The following is a 19,105-nucleotide window of genomic DNA, read 5'->3' on the forward strand; positions in this document are numbered from 1 at the left end:
AGATGGTTCTGAACCTGATCCTCTCAGGTTCCTTGATGATTCTGAACCTGATCCTCTCTTACACTGGGAGTTTCTTCATTCTCTCAGTTCCTGCCTTTACCTTCTGGGACTTGGACGGTGTAGCTAGAGCACTTGCCAGTGAAGAGTGAGGTGAAAAAGTCATTGAGTACCTTGGCCATCTCCATATCCCGCGTAACTAGGTGTGCTGTAATTGCCTAAAGTAACTAGGGAAATAAAACTAACATTCGCATTTTTAAGGAAAATGTACAGCATTGAAGAGGCTTTCAGGGTAGGGCATAGCTGCATTACCTGAGCGTTCCCTGGGCTCCCAACCTTAGATGCTATCGCGCTGGGGAAACTTGGTGTGCTAGCCCTAAGGAACAGTACAGAGCGTAGAGTGGAGTGGAGACACCACGGCTAGGCTCTGTGACCAGGTGGGGACTCGATTGTTCTTGTGCACACTAAGACCGATAAGCTGCACTTTTTGCTACCCTGACCCAATGACCTGTCATGTTTTGACAAATGCTATACCCTAGTGTCCTTTTTGCTCATTATAATATCATTATAATACCAAAACACACCTCCATCCCAAAAGCTACCCGCCTCCAAAGTGCGACCACCCCTCACTGAGCATACGCCCTGAATTTCTCGGAACCTATTACTTTAAACGGAGACGGGAGAACTTTTCACCAATCATAACTAAGATATGCTTGACTAGAGTCACTCAAGCTCCACCTAAAAGATAGAAAATAATATAAATTGGCCTAAGAGAGAGGGGATGTCAGGGAAGATACCATTGTTAGGACCATCCCAAGGACCTCCTGACCCCTGGGATCAGTCGACGGGCTGAGCCTCTCTTCCCCCCCCATTGGGACGCCTTTGGGTGAGATCTGAATACTTGCTTATAAATCTCTATAGAGTCTTTGATCCTTTTAACGCATTTATTTCTAGGCTGTGCACCTATAACACCTGTATTTCATGCATGCTAGCTTGCTTTTGCAGACAGTCACTATCGCTGGCAATCCAAAAGAACCTGATTATCTGTTGCTGTAATAAACCATACTTGATTGCATTGTGATAGCTCTCATTAAGTGCAACTAGGGTAAGGGTAGTTAACCGTGACTGTGATAATTCAGTGTTCTGAATCCAACCAGACCCCCAGACGGTTAACGCGTTATTGGTGAATGTCCGACCGGACCCCCAGATGGTTAACATGTTATTGGTGAATGTCTGACCGGACCCCCAGACGGTTAACGTGTTATTGGTGAATGTCTGACTGGACCCCCAGACGGTTAATGTGTTATTGGTGAATGTCCGACTGGTTCAGTACCCTGAATCCGACCGGACCCGTAATGGTTAATCAGCTACACCCCTTAACGCGACACTAGGTCAACCATTTCCTTCTGGAGAGGGCCCACAATTTCCATGGTCTTCCTTTTATAAAACATATACCTATAGAAGCCCTTCTTGTTGCCCTTGATGTCCCTGGTGAAATTCAGATTTATTTGGGCATTACTTTTCCTAACTCGATCATTGGACATACTGACAGGCCTGTAGTTTCTAGGACCCTCAGTTCCAGGGAACTCCAGTCTCTGGAAGTCCCCCTAGGTCCTGAAGGCAGAGGTGGGTGTCATGGGTACAGGTGTGCCCAGCTGGATGAGCTTTTCAAACAGGTGGCTCTGTTGCAAGAGGAGCTCACCAGACAACAAAGCATTCAGGAATCTGAGCAGAAGATTGACAAATGGTATTATACATTGACACGGTCCAAGCAACAGCCTATTGCAGGAAGAACGGCCAAAAACACGACAGACACCAGTATGGTCAGATCATGCTCTCCCTTTATTACCCGAATAGCCTGACCTTTATAGCAAACTTAACAGGGGCGGATAGCGTCTCACACAAGATTATTGGTCAAAAGCACTCAGACAAACAACTGCAAGAAAACAACCCCACCTGCAAGAAAACAACCCCCTTGTGATTAGCAGTCACGTAGATCCTGTCCTTGAAGCCAGCTGATGGCAACAATATTTTTTAAATTCCTCAGTCGGGCGATGTGGGAACACTGTCATGGGAACTTCTCATAGTCGATCTGGCAGCTTGGTTTGCTCAGCTGCAGCAAGTCATGGCCTCCTTTTTGTTTCAAAAATCCCTCAACAACAGCCCTGCCTTAAGTCCAGGCAATGGGTAGGTAAACAAGCTTGCAGCCCTGAATGAGCACATTTGAAAGACTCACAGGACAAGAGAGAGTGTATCCTTGTCTCTGATTGGAGCTGGAGGAGGAGCTCCCCTTTGCCACTGAAGTGCCTCTGTGCAATAGATATAAGTCCAGGGTGGCAGTTCTGCTACCCTCCCACCCCCCGCCCCCACTTTTCCAAGTATTGAAAAATCTATTAGTTTGTGATCACTGTGCCCAAGATGGCCTCCAACCTTCTTATCACCCACAAGTCCTTCTTCATGGTCCTCTCCAGGTTCCCAAGATCGTTGAAAAATAATTGAGAGACGTCCCGCGATGACATCAGCCAGCTCTTTAAGCACCCTGGGATGGATCCCATCCGGACCCATGGACTTGTATGGATCCAGGTGGAGCAGTAAATCCCGTACACGTTCAATGTCGGTTGGGAGTTTGTCTTTCCCACAGTCATGGTTCTCCAGCTCAGGGCACCCTGGGTCCCGAAGCCCATCATCAGCACTGAAGACAGAGGTGAAGAAGGCATTAAATGTCTCTGCTTTTCCTATGTCACTGTCTGTGAGGAGACCTTCCCCGTCAAGTAGTGGCCCTATGTTTTCTTTGGTCCTCCTTTTTCTGTTAACATATCTAAAAAAACCTTTTTTATTGTCTCCCACAGACATAGCCAGCTTCAACTCTAGTTGGGCTTTGGCGCCACGAATTTTCTCCCTACAAACATGAACAGCATCCCTATATTCCTTCCTCGTCGCCTGACCCTCCTTCCAGCAGCCGTACTGTTTCTTTGGGTCTCACTCAAAGTGCTGCGGTCAACGGTTCAATGTCCAGGTGGAGATCAGTAATGTGTGGTGTTCCTCAGGGGTCAGTATTGAGACCAGTGCTATTTAACATCTTTGTTGGTGACATAGTGGGATCGAGTGCACCCTCAGCAAGTTTGCCGACAACAGCAAGCTGTGTGGTGCAGATGACATGCTGAAGGGAAGGGATGCCATCCAGAGGGACCCTGACAGGCTCAAGAGGTGGGCCCATGCAAACAACATGAGGTTCAACAAGGGCAAGTTCAAGGTCCTGTACCTGTGTCAGGGCAAACCCAAACACGAATATAGCCTGGGTGATGAGTGAATAGTAGATGAGTGAAACTCAACATGAGCTGACAATGTGCAAATAAAGCCCAGAAAATCAACTGTATCCTTGTCTGCATCAAAAGAAGTGTGGCCACCAGGGAGGTGATTCTTCCCCTCTACTCTGCTCTCATGAGACCCCGTCTGGAGTACTGTGTTCATTTCTGGGGCCCACAGCATAAGAAAGACATGGACCTATTAGAGTGGGTCCAGAGGAAAGCCATGAAGATGATCGGAGGTCTGGAGCACCTCTCCTATTAAGAAAGGCTGAGAAAGCTGGGGTTGTTTAGCCTAGAGAAGAGAAGGATCTAGGGAGACATAGTGGCCTTTGAGCACCTAAAGGGGGCCTACAGGAAAGATGGGGAGAGACTCTTTATCAAGGAATGTAGCAACACAACAAGGGGTAACAGCTTTAAATTAAAAGAGGGTAAGTTTAGGTTGAATATAAGAAAGAAAATCTTTACTGTGAGGGTGGTGAGGCACTGGAAAAGGTTGCCCAGAGAAGTTGTGGATGTCCTCTCCCTGGAAGTGTTCAAGGCGTGGTTGGATGGGGCTTTGGGCAACCTGATCTCATGGAAGGTGTCCCTGCCCATGGCAGGGGGGTTGGAACTAGATGATCTTTAAGGTCCCTTCCAACTCAAACCATTCTATTAGTCTATGATTCATTCATTTTTTCTGTTTAATGACAAATATTGTTTTTATGACAAATATTATTCAGTGTTGCCTGAAATAGTCTTCCCCTGACTTGACAATAGAGAGTCCCTAGAAACTGGTCCCTAATCTATATAGCTTGCCTACCTCCTTCTATTTCGTGCAGGTGTGCTGCAGTGTTCCCCAGAGAAGTGATGTTGGTTGGACCGAGACAAAGGAGGCTGCCTATTTGATGTCATCTCCCACGGTCGTATTGGTGGTGATGCAGTTGGTGATGACACTGTATAGTCAAAGACTGAATGAGAAAGGCGTTGTCTCTTGGGACTCGACCTATCTTCACTCTGTGGCAATATAAAAAAGAAAAAAGAAAAACCCTCAGCTGAGTGATTTGTTTCCCATACTGAAACTCCAATATTATTTTCTTCACCTAGCATTAGAGAAACACACTTAACAAACTAGATCAAAACACCATAAAATTAAAAAAATATAAATAGTTATAAAATCTACTGCCTTCATAATGTAAACACTTATTTGTCCGCATGAGCATTTTTACTAAAGCATATTTTAGCAGCATCAAGGTATTTTAAATACTAATGCTAAGATAACAACATAAGATATATCAGATAAAGGAGTAAACATTTACTTCAGAAGAAGGAGGTATGTCACATTTTGTTATAATATCCAGCACAGGCACCCTTCCCTCCCCCAACAGATATAGGATATAAACACATAAGTGATGAAAAGACCTTTTTGGAGAAGATAAGCGCAGACTTCAAATCTGTGGGATCCATATTTGCCAGTACATAGATGCCATCTAGAGCTCTAGTTCAGCATATGCACTCGATTCCTACGAGGTGCATGCTAACATAGTTCCTCCCCAGATGCAGGACCTTGCACTTCCCCTTGTTGAAAATCATGAGGTTCCTGTAAGCCCATTTCTCCAGCCTGTCAAGGTCCTTCTAGAGGGCAGCACTACTCTCTGGCATATCAGCCACTCCTCCCATTTTTGTATCATCAGCAAACTTGTTGATGGTACACTCTGCCCCATCATCCAGATCATTAATGAAGATGTTAAACAGGACTAGACCCAGTACTGATTCCTGTTTATCATGGTTTCCTTAAAATGAAGCTGGTGTGAATACAATTATCCAGTCTGGTCAACTCATACGGTCTGATATCATAGTTGACCCTGCTTTGAGTAAGAGGTTGGATTAGAAAACTCCTGAGATCCCTTCAGACCTGAATTATCCTATGAATCTATGAAAAATATATTTGCTCATCCCCCACTCACTTTTGAATTCCTTCATAAACTGCAATTTAACTTGAAAGAACAAAGAAGTCAAAGACTTCTGGTGTAAAGTTTCATTAAACCACATAGACTAGTCTAGGTTGGAAAAGACCTTCAAGACCATCAAGTCCAAAGTCCATCAAGTCCACATGACCATGAAATGGGCAATTCCTCAGGAAGGGCTCCCACTTCCATAAGATCAGCCTCCTTAAACACCAGAAAAACCCATCTATGTGAAGACATTTCAAGTGCCCCAGCCATGAGAAAGAGCTTAAATCAGAATATGCATCTTAGAATCATAGAATATCCTAAGTTGGAAGGGATCCACAAGGATCATCAAGTCCAACTCCTGGGTCCCCAAAGGACCACCCAAAAAATTAGACTATGTGTTTGAGAGTGTTATCCAAACGCTTCTTGAACTCCAGCAGGCTTGGTGCCGTGATTACTTCCCTGGGGAGCCTCTTCCATTGCCCAAACACCCTCTTGGTGAAGAACCTTTTCCTAATATCCAGCCTGAACCTCCCCTGATGCAGCTTTATGCCATTCCCTCGGGTCCTACCGCTGGTCACCAGACTGTATTTCCTGTGATTGTCCCCTGGTCCAGGCTTAGCAACTTAATGAGACAGTGCCTTCAGGACTCTCAGATTCACCTCATCACATCCTATGGAAATTAGTTTTCCTAACTTGATCCCTGGCTGCTCGGACAATGTCTCTGTATTCCTCCCATGTTACCCACATTTGCTTCCACCCTCTGTAAGCTTCTTTTTTGTGTTCGAGGTTGGCCAGGAGCTCCTTGTTCATCCATGCAGGCCTCCTGGCATTTTTGCCCAACTCCCTCTTTGGTGGGATGCATTGCTCCTGAGCTTGGAGGAGGTGATCCTTGAATATCAGCCAGCTTTCTTGGGCTCCTCTTCCCTCCAGGGCTTTATTCCAGGGCACTCTACCAAGCAGATCCCTAAAGAGGACAAAGTCTGCTCTCCTGAAGTCTGTGGTAGTGAGCTTGCTGCGTGCTCTCCTTGCTGCCATAAGGATCTTGAACTCCACCATTTCACGGTCACTACATCCAAGGCTACCCTTGAGCTTCACATTCCCCACCAGCCCCTCCTTGTTGGTGAAAACCAGGTCTAGCATAGCTCTGCTCCTCATTGGCTCCTTTCTTACTTGGAGAAGGAAATTATCATCAGTGCATTCCAGGAGCCTCCTGGATTGCCTATGCCCTGCTGTGCTGTGCATTCCCATGGATATCACGGATATCAGGGTGGTTGAAGTCCCCCCTGAGGACCAGGGCTTGTGAACGTGAGGCTGCATCTATCTGTCTGTAGAGAGCCTCATCTGCTTGGTCTTCCTGGTCAGGTGGCCTGTAGCAGAACCAACCCCCACCCCCACCCCACCCCCCATATTATGTCACCTGTCCCTGCCCTCTCCCCTCCCTTTAATCCTAACCCATAAACTCTGTCAGCTCCTCATCTATCCCCAGGCAGAGCTCCTTTCACTCCAGCTGGTCATTGACATAGAAGGTGACATCCCCTCCTTGTCTCCCCTGCCTGTCCTTCCTGAAGAGCCTGTATCTTTCCATTACAACACTCCAGTCGTGAGAACCATGCCACCATATCTCTGTGATGCTAATAAGATCATAGCCCTACAGGCGTGCGTGTTTGAGAGTGTTATCCAAACGCTTCTTGAACTCTAGCAGGCTCGGTGCCATGACCACTTCTCTGGGGAGTCTCTTACAGTGCTTGACCACCCTCTCGGTGAAGAACCTTTTCCTGATATCCAGCCTGAACCTCCCTTGATGCAGCTTCAAGATGTTTCCTCAGGTCCTATCACTGCTCACCACAGAGAAGAGATCAGTGCCTAACCCTCCACTCTCCCTTGTGAAGAAGCTGTAGACTGCAATGTCTCCCCTCAGTCTTCTCTTCTCCAGGCTGAACAAACCAAGTGACTTCAGCCGCTTCTCATGCGTCTTCCCATCCAGACTCTTCACCATTTTTGTATCCCTCCTTTGGACACATGTTTATATTTTCCTTATACTGTGGTGCCCAAAACTGGTCAGAATACTCGTGGTGAGGCTGCACCAGCTCAGGGTACAGCAGGACAATCACTTCCTTCGTCCAGCTAACAATACTGTGCTTGATGCATACCAGGATACAGTTAGCCCTTTGGCTGCCAAGGCACACTGCTGGCTCATGTTCAGCTTGCTGTCGACCAAAGACCCCAGATCCCTTTCCACAAGGCTTTTAAGCCTCTCGTCCCACAGTTTCCCAGTCTGTACATATATCCAGGATTACCCCTTCCCAAGTACCACATCCAACCTTTTCTTAAATACCCCCAGGGATGGTGACTCTACCAGTTCGCTGTGCAACCCATTCCAATGACTAACCACTTGCTCAAAAAATCTTCAAGTCCTACATCCAAATCATTTATGAAAACATTAAGGAGAACTGGCCCTAAAACGGAGCCCTGCGGAACCCCACTAAGTGACTGGCCACCAGCCTGATGTAACTCCATTTACAAGAACCCTTTGGGTCCGACCTGTCAGCCGACCTGTTCATCCATCTTATTATGCTTTTATCTAACTGTATTCTGGTCATTTTGTCCAGAAGGATACTGTGAGACAGTATCCAAAGCTTTAATGAAATCCAAAAACATTACATCAACTGTCTTCCCTTGGTCAACTAGATGGGTGATCTTGTCGTAAAAAAAAAAACACGTTTGTTAAACATGGTCTTCCCCTCATGAACCCACGTTGGCTGTTACCAGTGACTGCATTGTCCTTCAAGTGTTTTTCAGTAACTCAACAGGCTAATCTTTGTCATTTTACCAGGCACTGAAGTGAGACTGACAGGCCTGTAATTACCAGGGTCTTCTTTCTTGCCCTTCTTGAAAACTGGGACAACATTTGTCATCTTCCAGTTGGCTGTGACCTCTTGAGAGTCCCAAGACCACGGAAAAATATTTGAGAGAGGTCTTGCAATGACATCAGCCAGCTGAGTACCCTGTGATGAATCCCATCAGGCTCCATAGACTTGTATGCATCCAGGTGGAGCAGCAAATCCCGCACTAGTTTGGGGTTGACTGGGAGTTTATTGTTCCCGCAGTCACGGTCCTCCAACTCGGGGCCGCTGGGGTCCCAGAGCCCATGATCAGTGTTGAAAACAGAGGCGAAGAAGGCATTAAACATCTCAGCTTTGTCTTTATCCATATTTGCGATGTGACCATCCTCATCAAATAACAGACCAATGTTTTCTCTGGTCCTCCTTTTGCTGTTAAAATACTTTAAAAAGCCCTTTTTATTGTTCCCCGCATTATAGGATGGCTTCAACTCTGAGCTTTGGCAGCACAAATTTTCTTCCTTCAGTGGTGAACAATATCTCTGTACCCCTCCCATGCCTATGAGTTATATTTGTTTTTTCATACAACAAATTCAATGTTCAACTGTCCGTTTCCATAGACCAGCAATATTCATCCTTTCCTTTTGTAGTTGTTTTACCCTACTGGGCATCTAAACTCCACCACAACTGCTCTCTCACTCCAAAATGTTGATACTCCAAAATCTCTGCCTTCTGGCCAGTCTATGATCTCTTCCAAGATTCCTGAGCATTACATCAAAAATCACAGAATCACAGAATCACAGAATTTCTAGGTTGGAAGAGACCTCAAGATCATCGAGTCCAACCTCTGACCTAACACTAACAGTCCCCACTAAACCATATCCCTAAGCTCTACATCTAAACGTCTAAAAATGCATTAAACATCTCTGCTTTGTCTATGTCCCTGTTTGTTAGGTGACCATCCTCATCAAGTATCAGACCAATGTTTCCTCTGGTCCTCCTTTTCCCATTAACTTTCTTTAAAAAGCTTTTCTTATTGTCCCCTACATTGCTGGCCAACTTCAACTCTGAGCCTTGGCCGCACAAATTTTCTCCCTACAAAGGTGAGCAGCATCCCTATAGCCCTCTCATGTCACCTGACCTTGCTTCCAGTGACCATACACTTTCTTTTTCTGCCTAAGCTCTTGAAGAAGATCCCTGCTCAGCCAGGCTGGCCTTCTGCCCCTACTGCTTGACTTCCGACATTTTGGAATTGCCTATTCCTGTACTCCTAGGAGGTGGTACTTAAAAACCAACCAGCACTAATGGACCCCAATGTCTTTAAAAGTAGTTTTCCAGGGGACCTCACTAACTAGTTTCCTGCGCAGTCAGAAGTCTGCTCTCCCCCAATCCAGGGCTGAAGTTTTGGTGGCAGTTTTCCTCCTATTGCCAAAGATTTTAAACTCAACTACATCTTTTTATGTGTTAGACAATCTTCCCAAAGACAAATCACTAGGAAACTAGACAAGAATGATTTGTGGCCTGCCTCAGAACACTCAGGCTAGGGACAAGTAACTTTTTATATCAAGATAACAGGAGACTATGCTAAGAACTAATTGCCTTTTACATTAAGCAATAGTATCAACATTCCAATTTGTTTGCCATTAGAAAGAAAAAAAAAAGATAAAATTGTTTTCTGAACTACATATAATTATGTTTTTAAAATGGACTTTTATATATTTTTCTACACTGAAAATAAAGAAGTCAAGGGCTGAACTTCAGGTTATTTTATAAGTTGTCATAAAACCACCCCCAAAAAACCTGGTGGCTTTATTTAGTTTTAACTATAAATAAATAGATTCCCATATGATGGCTACAGTGAGGTTATAAAAGCATGCTATGAAAATGTAATAGGTGAAAATAACAAGGTTTTTGTAGTGGGGGGCTACAGGGGTAGTCTCTGTGAGAAGAGGTAAGGGGCTGCACTGTGCCAGATACAGACGGTTCCATCCAGCTTGGCAGGAACCTCACCACTGGCCAAAGCTGAGACAATCAACAAAGCTGATGTGTCCTCTGTGAAGTGACAGCCATTCAACTGGCTTTAGATATTGCTGAACGAGAAAAGTGGCCAGTGCTCTATCTCTATACTGATTCCTGGATGGTGGCAAATGCCCTGTGGGGGTGGTTACGGTAATGGAAGCAGAACAACTGGCAGCGCAGAGGTAAACCAATCTTGGATGCCACACTGTCGTGGTTTAACCCAGTCCGCAGCTAACCACACAGCCATTCGCACACCCTCCCCCCTCCCTCTCTGGAATGGGGGAGAGAAACGGGAAAGTGAAGCCCGTGAGTTGAGATAAAGACAGTTTATTAAGACAGGAAAATAATAATAACAATAATAACAATAACAATAATGATGATAATAGTACTACTATTAATAATGTGTACAAAGAAGTGATGCACAATGCAATTGCTCACCACCCGCTGACTGATGCCCAGTCTAACTCCGAGCAGTCCGGCCCCCCTCCCCAGGCTAGCCACCCCTATATATTGTTCAGCATGACGTCAGATGGTATGGAATACCCCTTTGTCTAGTTTGGGTCAGCTGTCCTGGGTCTGTCCCCTCCCAGCTCCTGCTGCACACCCAGATTGCCTATTGGCAAGACAGAGCAAGAAGCTGAGACATCCTTGGCTTGGTGCAAGCACTGCTCTTCAACAATTAAAACATTGTTTACAGTGGGTGGGACTTTGCTCCCCCAGCCTCCATCTATGAGTTCAGGAAAATGAAAGACTTGGGAAGCCTGACAATGAAGACAGAATCAAAGGAGTTGTTGAGTACCTCAGCCTTTTCCACGTCTGTTGTTACCAGTTCTCCATTCTCATCCATCAGAGGGGGTACACTCTTCTTGGCCTTTCCTTTCTGAGCAATGTATCTATAGAATCCCTTCCTGTTATTCCTTGCATCCTTTGCCAAGCTCAGTTCCATCTGTGCCTTAGCTTTCCTGATCCCATCCCAGCACATCCAGACTGCATCCCTGTACTCTCCTCAGGCCACGTGTCCCTGCTTCCACTGCCTGTGCATTTCCTTCTTACGCCTCAGTTTGACCAGCATGCCCTTGCAAAGCCATCCTGGTTGTCTGCCCTCCCTGCCGCTTTTTTACACAGGGGGATGGAGAGTTCTTGTGCTCTAAGGAAAACATCCTTAAAGAGTCTCCAGCTCTGCTCAGCTCCTTTGTCCCAAAGGACAGTGTCATCACTACGATGGCTGCTGTATGCCATATTGTCTTACAATAAGAGTCACACAGGTAATGATGAATAAATTTTGATGGAAGAGAGCAAAATGCAGTGGTGATAGGCCCAGACAAGTGCAGTGGCAACGGAATCAGAACTGGTTTCAGCAAGCAACAATCCAACACCCACACCATCTCTCCTGCCCCGACAGACTGTTATGTTCCCAAAGTCATGGATTAAATGACCTCAACAGTGAGCCAATAACTGATGCTGTTTGCGTCTGTGTGAGAGCAGATTTAAGAAAGGGAATAAAAATACTGCACAAGAGCAGCTGGGAGAGTGAGAAACAGCCCTGCAGACACCAAGTGAAGAAGGAGGGGGAGGAGGTGCTCCAGGTGCCAGAGCAGAAGTTCCCCTGCAGCCTGTGGAGAGGACCACAGTGAAGGAGGTTGTCCCCCTGCAGAGGGTGGATGGGGAGAAGGTGTTTTTGTTTTGTTTTATTTGTTTCTCACTTCTCTAACTTGTTAATAATAGGTAATAAATTGCATTAATCTCCCTATGCTATGTCTAGTTTGTCCATGATAATAATAGGTGAGTGATCTCCCTGTCCTTATCTCAACCCTTTATCTTCATCGTATTTTCTCTCCCTTTCCCTTTGAGGAGAAAGGTGGCTGTGGTGGAGCTCAGCTGAGTAAAACCACCAAACCTGCCAGCAAGGAGGCTGGGGGTGTGCAAGATGCTGTTGGGGGACAGAAACAAGACAGATGACCCAAACTGGCCTAAGCGATATTCCATACCATATGAAGCCATACTGAACAATAAAACTGGGGTGGGGGAGCCACTAGTCAGGGTCTGGCTGGGCTTTGGTCAGCAGGTGGTGAGCAATTGCATTGTGCATCACTTGCTTTGTATATATTATTATTATCCCTTCCTTTTCTGTTCTATTAATCTGTCTTTATAGTCAACCCATGAGCTTTTTCTTTTTTTTTTTTCTTTTTTTTTTCCTGGATTCTTTCCCCCATCCCAGCAAAGATAATGCCAGGGTCAGAGAAGGAGAAGGAGAAAGTGCTCCAGATGTTAGAGATGCCCCTGCAACCCATGGAAGAGACCATTCCATAGCAGATATTCACGCTGCAGCCTGTGGAAGACCCCATGCTAGAGCAGACGGATATTTCCTGAATTAATTGCAGACAGTGGAGAACCCACTCTGGAGCAAAACTTTTACTGAAGTACTGCAAACCAGGACCAGGTCTCGGGATACCTAACACTATTGTTTGGCCTAAAAATCCCCCAGCTTTTTTCCCCCAAAATAGGAGGATGACACATATATTAACATGTAATGGAGTCTCAATCAATGGGATGTCACTCAGCATGACTTCTCTGTGCACAGACCACCCCAATGTTAAAGGACGATATAAATACATATACAGCTCAGAGGAAGCAGTCTAGGAGGTTTCTGGAGACTGTGCAAGTTCACTAAGTGACGCAGCTGGTTAGTGAGCCTACCGGGGAGGTGCCCTGATAGACCTTCTGTTCACAAACAGAGAAGGACTGGTGGGAGATGTGGTGGTCAGGAGCTGTCTTGGGCAGAGTGAGCACAAAATATTAGAGTTCTCCATTCTTGGCAAAGTCAGGAGGGGGATCAGTAAAACTGCTGTCTTAGAGTTCCAGAGGACAGACTTTGAGCTGCTCAGGACGCTGGTTGGCAGAGTCCCCTGGGAGGCAGTTCTGAAGGGCAGAGGAGTCCAGGAAGGCTCAGGAGTGGTCTGTTCCCATGTGCCCAAAGACAAGCCGGTGTGGAAGAAGACCGGCCTGGATGAACAGAGAGTTGTGGCTAGAGCTTAGGAAAAAAGAAAAAAAAGAGGGTTTATGACCTTTGGAAAAGAGGGCGGGCCACTCAGGAGGACTATAAGGATGTTGTAAGGCTGTGCAGGGACAAAATTAGAAAGGCCAAAGCTCATCTGGAGCTCAATTTGGCTACTGCTGCTAAAGATAACAAAAATGTTTTTATAAATACATTAACATGAAAAGGAGGACTAAGGAAAATCTCCATCCTTTACTGGATGCAGGGGGAAACAGTGACGAGAGATGAGGAAAAGGCTGAGGTGCTTAATGCCTTCTTTGCCTCAGTCTTTAGCGGTAAGACCGGTTGCTCTCTAGATACCCAGTCCCCTGAGCTGGTGGAAGGGGATGGGGAGCAGAATGTGGCCTTCATAATCCACGAGGAAATGGTTGGCGACCTGCTACAGCAAGTCAATGGGGCCAGATGGGATCCACCCGAGGGTGCTCAGAGAACTGGCAGAAGAGCTGGCCAAGCCGCTTTCCATCATTTATCAGCAGTCCTGGCTATCAGGGGAGGTCCCAGTCGACTGGCGGCTAGCAAATGTGACGCCCATCTACAAGAAGGACCGGAGGGTAGACCCAGGAAACTATGGGCCTGTTAGTCTGACTTCAGTGCCAGGGAAGCTCATGGAGCAGATTATCTTGAGTGTCATCACGCGGCACTTGCAGGGCAACCAGGCAATCAGGCCCAGTCAGCATGGCTTTAGGAAAGGCAGGTCCTGCTTGACGAACCTGATCTCCTTCTATGACAAAGTGACGCGCTTAGTGGACGAGGGAAAGGCTGTGGATGTGGTCTACCTTGATTTCAGTAAGGCTTTTGACACCCTTTCCCACAGCAGTCTCCTGAAGAAACTGGCTGCTCATGGCTTGGACTGGTGTACTCTTCGTTGGGTTAAAAACTGGCTAGATAGCCGGGCCCAAAGAGTTGTGGTGAATGGAGTTAAATCCAGTTGGAGGCAGGTCACTAGTAGCGTTCCCCAGGGCTCAGTACTGGGGCCAGTTCTCGTCAATATCTTTATCGATGATCTGGATGAGGGGATCGAGTGCACCCTCAGTAAATTTGCAGATGACACCAAGTTAGGTGCGTGCATCAATCTGCTCAAGGGTAGGAAGGCTCTGCAGGAGGATCTGGATAGGCTGGATGGATGGGCTGAGGCCAACTGTATGAAGTTCAACAAGGCCAAGTGCTGGGTCCTGGATCTGGGGCGCAATAACCCCAGGCAGAGCTACATGCTGGGAGAGGAGTGGTTAGAAAGCTGCCTGGCGGAGAAGGACCTGGGAGTATTGGTTGATAGTCAGCTGAATATGAGCCAGCTTAGGGGGCCAAGAAGGCCAACAGCATTCTAGCTTGTATCAGAAACAGTGTGGCCAGCAGGTCTAGGGAAATGATTGTCCCCCTGTACTTGGCTCTGGTGAAGATGCACCTCGAGTACTGTGTTCAGTTTTGGGCCCCTCGCTACAGGAAGGACATGGAGGTGCTTGAGCGAGTCCAGAGAAGGGTGACAAACCTGGTGATGGGTCTGGAGAACAAGTCCTACGAGGAGCGGCTGAGGGAGCTGTGATTGTTCATCCTGGAGAAGAGGAGGCTCAGTGGTGACCTTTCTGCTCTCTATAGGTGCCTTAAAGGAGGCTGTAGCAAGGTAGGGATTGGTCTGTTCTCCCACATGCCTGGTGACAGGATGAGGGGGAATGGGCTAAAGTTGTGCCAGGGGAGGTTAGGTTGGATATTAGGAAGAACTTCTTTAGCGAAAGGGTTGTTAAGCATTGGAACAGGCTGCCCAGGGAAGTGGCTGAGTCACCGTCCCCTGGAGGTTCTTTAAAAGACGTTTAGATGTAGAGCTCAGTGATATGGTTTAGGGGAGGACTTGTTAGTGTTAGGTCAGAGGTTGGACTCGATGATCTTGGAGGTCTCTTCTAACCGAGATGATTCTGTGAAGTAGGCACTGCATCCAACAGGTCTAGGACCTGGGGATTCCTCCTGCCTGGATGCTGGAGCCGAGTCAGGAAACCTATGGGTCTCTGTCCCAGGCTGATGGATGCAGCTATTGTTTTCATGTTTGCAATTTCAATCATTAGCAAGGCCGAGTGTGCATCCCAGAGACACCCACACACACACACACAGGACACCAGCACAGCTTGCTACCCAGACTGCCACAGACTAGGCACTGCCTTTAACAGCATCTACATATAACACTACCAGGACTCACGTAAAACATAAGTATAGACTGCCAAGTCCCCTTCCTCTTTGGCTGGTAGGGATTAAAGTTCTCTATTGAGAGTGCACACACCCTCACTCTCTAGATTCACAAGCACACGTACTTGCAAATTTCTCACTGTCCAGCCCATCCCTGAGCAGCAGTCACCCCCCACCCCAGCCAGCCACCCCATATTAATTATCTCACCTGACATCATATGGTATAGCATATCCTTTTGGCCAGTTTAGGTCAGCTATCCTGGTTGTGTCCCCTCCCAACTTCTCGTGCACCCCCAGGTGTTGTGGTTTAACCCCAGTAGGTAGCCAAGCACACCCCAGCTGCTCTCTCACCCCTCCTCCTCAATATAACAGGGGGAGAAAAAACAAGGAAAATAAGCTCATGGGATGAGATAAAGACAGGGAGATCACTCACTGATTACTATCAAGGGGAAAACAGACTCAGCTTGGGGAAGATTAATTTAATTTATTGACAATTAATAACAGAATAGTCACCTATGGAGGGTGGGGGTGCAGCTCCTGCCAGATCACCTGGTCCACTGTAGGCTTCTCTCCACAGGCTGCATTTCCAGCTTAGAGCCTGCTCCTGTGGGGGCTGGAACAGGCTCTACCTAATGTGGGGCAGCTTCTGGACTTTTCTCACAGGGGTCACCTTTGTAGCTCCCCTTCCCGTGTAGTGGGTTTACATAGCAAAGTTTTGGTAGCGTGGGGCTGCAGGGGTGGTCTCTGTGAGAAGAATTCAGAAGCTGCCCCATGTTAGATAAGGGCCAGTTTCATCTGGCTCCAAAAGGGACCTGCCACTGCCCAGAGTCAAGCCCCTAAGCGATGTTGTTTGTGCCTCTGGGAGAGCATACTTAAGGAGGGGGAGGAGATGCTCCAGGTGCAGGAGCTGGAGTCCCCCTGCAGCCTGTGGAGAGGACTATGATGGAGCAGGTTGTCCCCCTACAGCCCATGGTGTACCACAGTGGAGCAGGGTTCCACACTGCAGCCTGTGGAGGAGACCACAGTGGAGCAGGTGGGTCTGACCTGAAGGAGGCTGCAGCCTGTGGAGGACCCCCAGTGGAGCAGATTCTGGGCCGGACCTGTAGCCTGTGGAGAGGAGCCCATGCAGGAGCAGGTGACCTGGCAGGAGCTGCTGCCCGTGGGGGACCCAGGTTGGAGCAGTGTGCTCCTGAGGGATGGACCCCGTGGTACGGACCCATATCTGGAGCAGTTCTTGAAGAGCTGCTGCCTGTAGGAAGCCCACATGGGATCAGTTTGGGAGAGACCCCCCACATGGGAGCAGGGGAAGAGAGTGACTGTGAAGCAGCAGAGTGTGACACTGCAGCAGAGATGAAGTGCTATAGACCGACCAGAACCCCCATTCACCTTTGTTGTAAGAATAGTGAGAAATTAAATGAGCATGCAATCAGTTAGCTGATTGCCCAGTCTTGCCCAAGACTGGGAGAAGACCTAACCATGTACGATGTAGAAATATTTAGATCACCATAACACACTGATTTCAGAAGTTTAAAATCTGAATTTTTAGCAAGAAAATATAGTATGAGAAGTTACATTATACAGTACTTCCTGCTGTAAGACAGTCTCAGAAAAAAAAAAAAAGTGATTTCCAATCAGATTGCCAGCTGTCTTCAGATTACTAGAAGAAAAATCAGAGAGACTACATGTTTCTTTTCAAGTAGAGGAAGTGTCTTTTTGTGGAATTAAGCCACTTTTGAAATAAATAGAAATAGGAGGAAAAACATTTAAAGAAAATAAACTGAATATGGTTGAAAGGCACTGAAAGATCATACATCTCTCTACCTTTAATACGAAGCCATTATTGGAGTTTTATAGCAAAGTAATATTTTAAACGATGGCATTATCTGTTTTAAAAATACTTTTCCCTAAATACAGAACTTCAAGAAGATTTTTATCCATTTTTGTCATTTCTTTCACAATTTCAGCCTCACTTTATTTTTAAATTAATATAATAATAATATAATTGCGATTAAATATAAATGGCCTGTTACACATCAAAGAAAAATTGAAAAAAAAAATGCAAGTATAAAAAGGGTCCATCTGATTCATGCATCCGTACTTGAGGGTTCCTACCTCCAAAACAGCAATTTAAGACTTGTTTATAATCATTTTACAGAATCACAGAAGCATCTAGGTTGGAAGAGACCTTCAAGATCACCAAGTCCAACCTACTACCTAGTACTAACAAGTCCTTCACTAAACTGAATCACTAAGTTCTACATCTAAATCTCTTTTAAAGACCTCCAGGGGATGGTGACTCAACCACTTCCCTGGGCAGCCCTTTCCAATGCCTAACAACCCTTTCGGTAAAGAAGTTCTTCCTAATATCCAACCTAAACCTCCCCTAGTGCAGCTTTAGCTGACTCACTTGAGCACCTCCATGTCCTTCAAGTCCCTGCAAGCGCAGTGTGATGACACTCAAGATAATCTGCTCCATGAGCTTCCCTGGCACTGAGGTCAAACTAACAGGCCTATAGTTCCCCAGGTCTACCCTCCAGCCCTTCTTGTAGATAGGTGTCGCATTTGCTAGCCGCCAGTCGACTGGGACCTCCCCCGATAGCCAGGACTGCTGATAAATGATGGAAAGCGGCTTGGCCAGCTCCTCCGCCAGTTCTCTGAGCACCCTCGGGTGGATCCCATCTGGCCCCATCGACTTGTGTACATCTAAGTGCTGTAGCAGGTCACCAACCATTTCCTTGTGGATTACAATACAATGTACAATGAAAAACTACATATGTATGAAATACTACCTCTTTTTAAGGGATAAATTGCAAAATGTTTTTTGATGCTGGAGGGTTAATCAGATTCTCTGTATTACCAATAACTCTTTTTTTAACGCCATAAGGCCATGCAATGAAGAAATCCTAGTTTTTCTTGCTCATCTCACTGAACGTGAATTCAAGGTTCTTGTGTGTTGAATTGGTGTGGAATGCCTTATTCACATAGACACACATGGAGTGTTGGAAGAAGGGTAGGAGATTGTTATTATACCCTAGTATTGTAACCTACTGCTTTTAGAAAGCAGTATTATAGCTCACGTTAGGTAGAATTATGTATTTTCTTGAGAAGAAACAATCATTTTACTGCGGGAATCATCAGATTATCCTATAATGTGAGAAACGGTTTCACATTTTCTCATAGAAAAATCAAAGATAATACTAACAAAACTGACAGTTAGGTAGATATGGTTTAAACCAGCAGGCAGCTAAGCACCACACAGCTGTTTGATCATTCCCCACACAGTGGCATGGGGGAGAGAATCAGAAAAAAGGAAAAACTTGTGGGTTGAGATAAAGAGAGTTTAATAGGACAGAAAAGGAAGGAAAAATAATGATAATTATTATGATAAAGTAACATACAAAACAAGTGATACACAATGCAATTGCTCACCACTTGCTGACCGATGACGATCCCATCCCCAACCAGCGGTCCCCCCGCCCTGGCCAGCCTCCCCATATTAATTTTTCAGTATGATGTCATATAGTATGAAATACTCCTTTGGCCAGTTCTGGTCAGCTGTCCTGGTTCTGTCCCCTCCCAGATTCTTGTGCACTCTGAGCCTCCTTGCTGGCAGGGCAGTATGAGAAGCCGTAAACTCCTTGACTCTGTGTAAGCCTTGCTCTGCGACAACTGAAATATCAGTGTGTTATCAACATTATACTCTTCTTAAATCCAAAACACAGCACCATACCAGCTACTAGGAAGAAAATTAACTCTATCCCAGCCTAAACTAGTACAGGAGAA

At 46.2% G+C, this 19,105-nt stretch overlaps 1 protein-coding gene and 1 pseudogene across 1 annotated transcript in view; one reads left to right on the plus strand and one right to left on the minus strand.

The window, feature by feature from the left end:
* Positions 1 to 19,105, plus strand: part of LOC137847031 (very low-density lipoprotein receptor pseudogene) — a 456,685-nt pseudogene that overhangs the window by 169,098 nt on the left and 268,482 nt on the right.
* The window catches only part of LOC137847012 (E3 ubiquitin-protein ligase RNF38-like), a 174,633-nt gene that overhangs the window by 68,946 nt on the left and 86,582 nt on the right, over positions 1 to 19,105 (minus strand). The window contains 1 exon segment of the mRNA XM_068665216.1: positions 4,105 to 4,298. Within this exon segment, the coding sequence (XP_068521317.1) occupies positions 4,105 to 4,298 (194 nt within the window).

This window comes from Anas acuta, chromosome W, assembly GCF_963932015.1.
Source record: "Anas acuta chromosome W, bAnaAcu1.1, whole genome shotgun sequence".
In the NCBI taxonomy this organism is placed as follows: domain Eukaryota; kingdom Metazoa; phylum Chordata; class Aves; order Anseriformes; family Anatidae; genus Anas; species Anas acuta.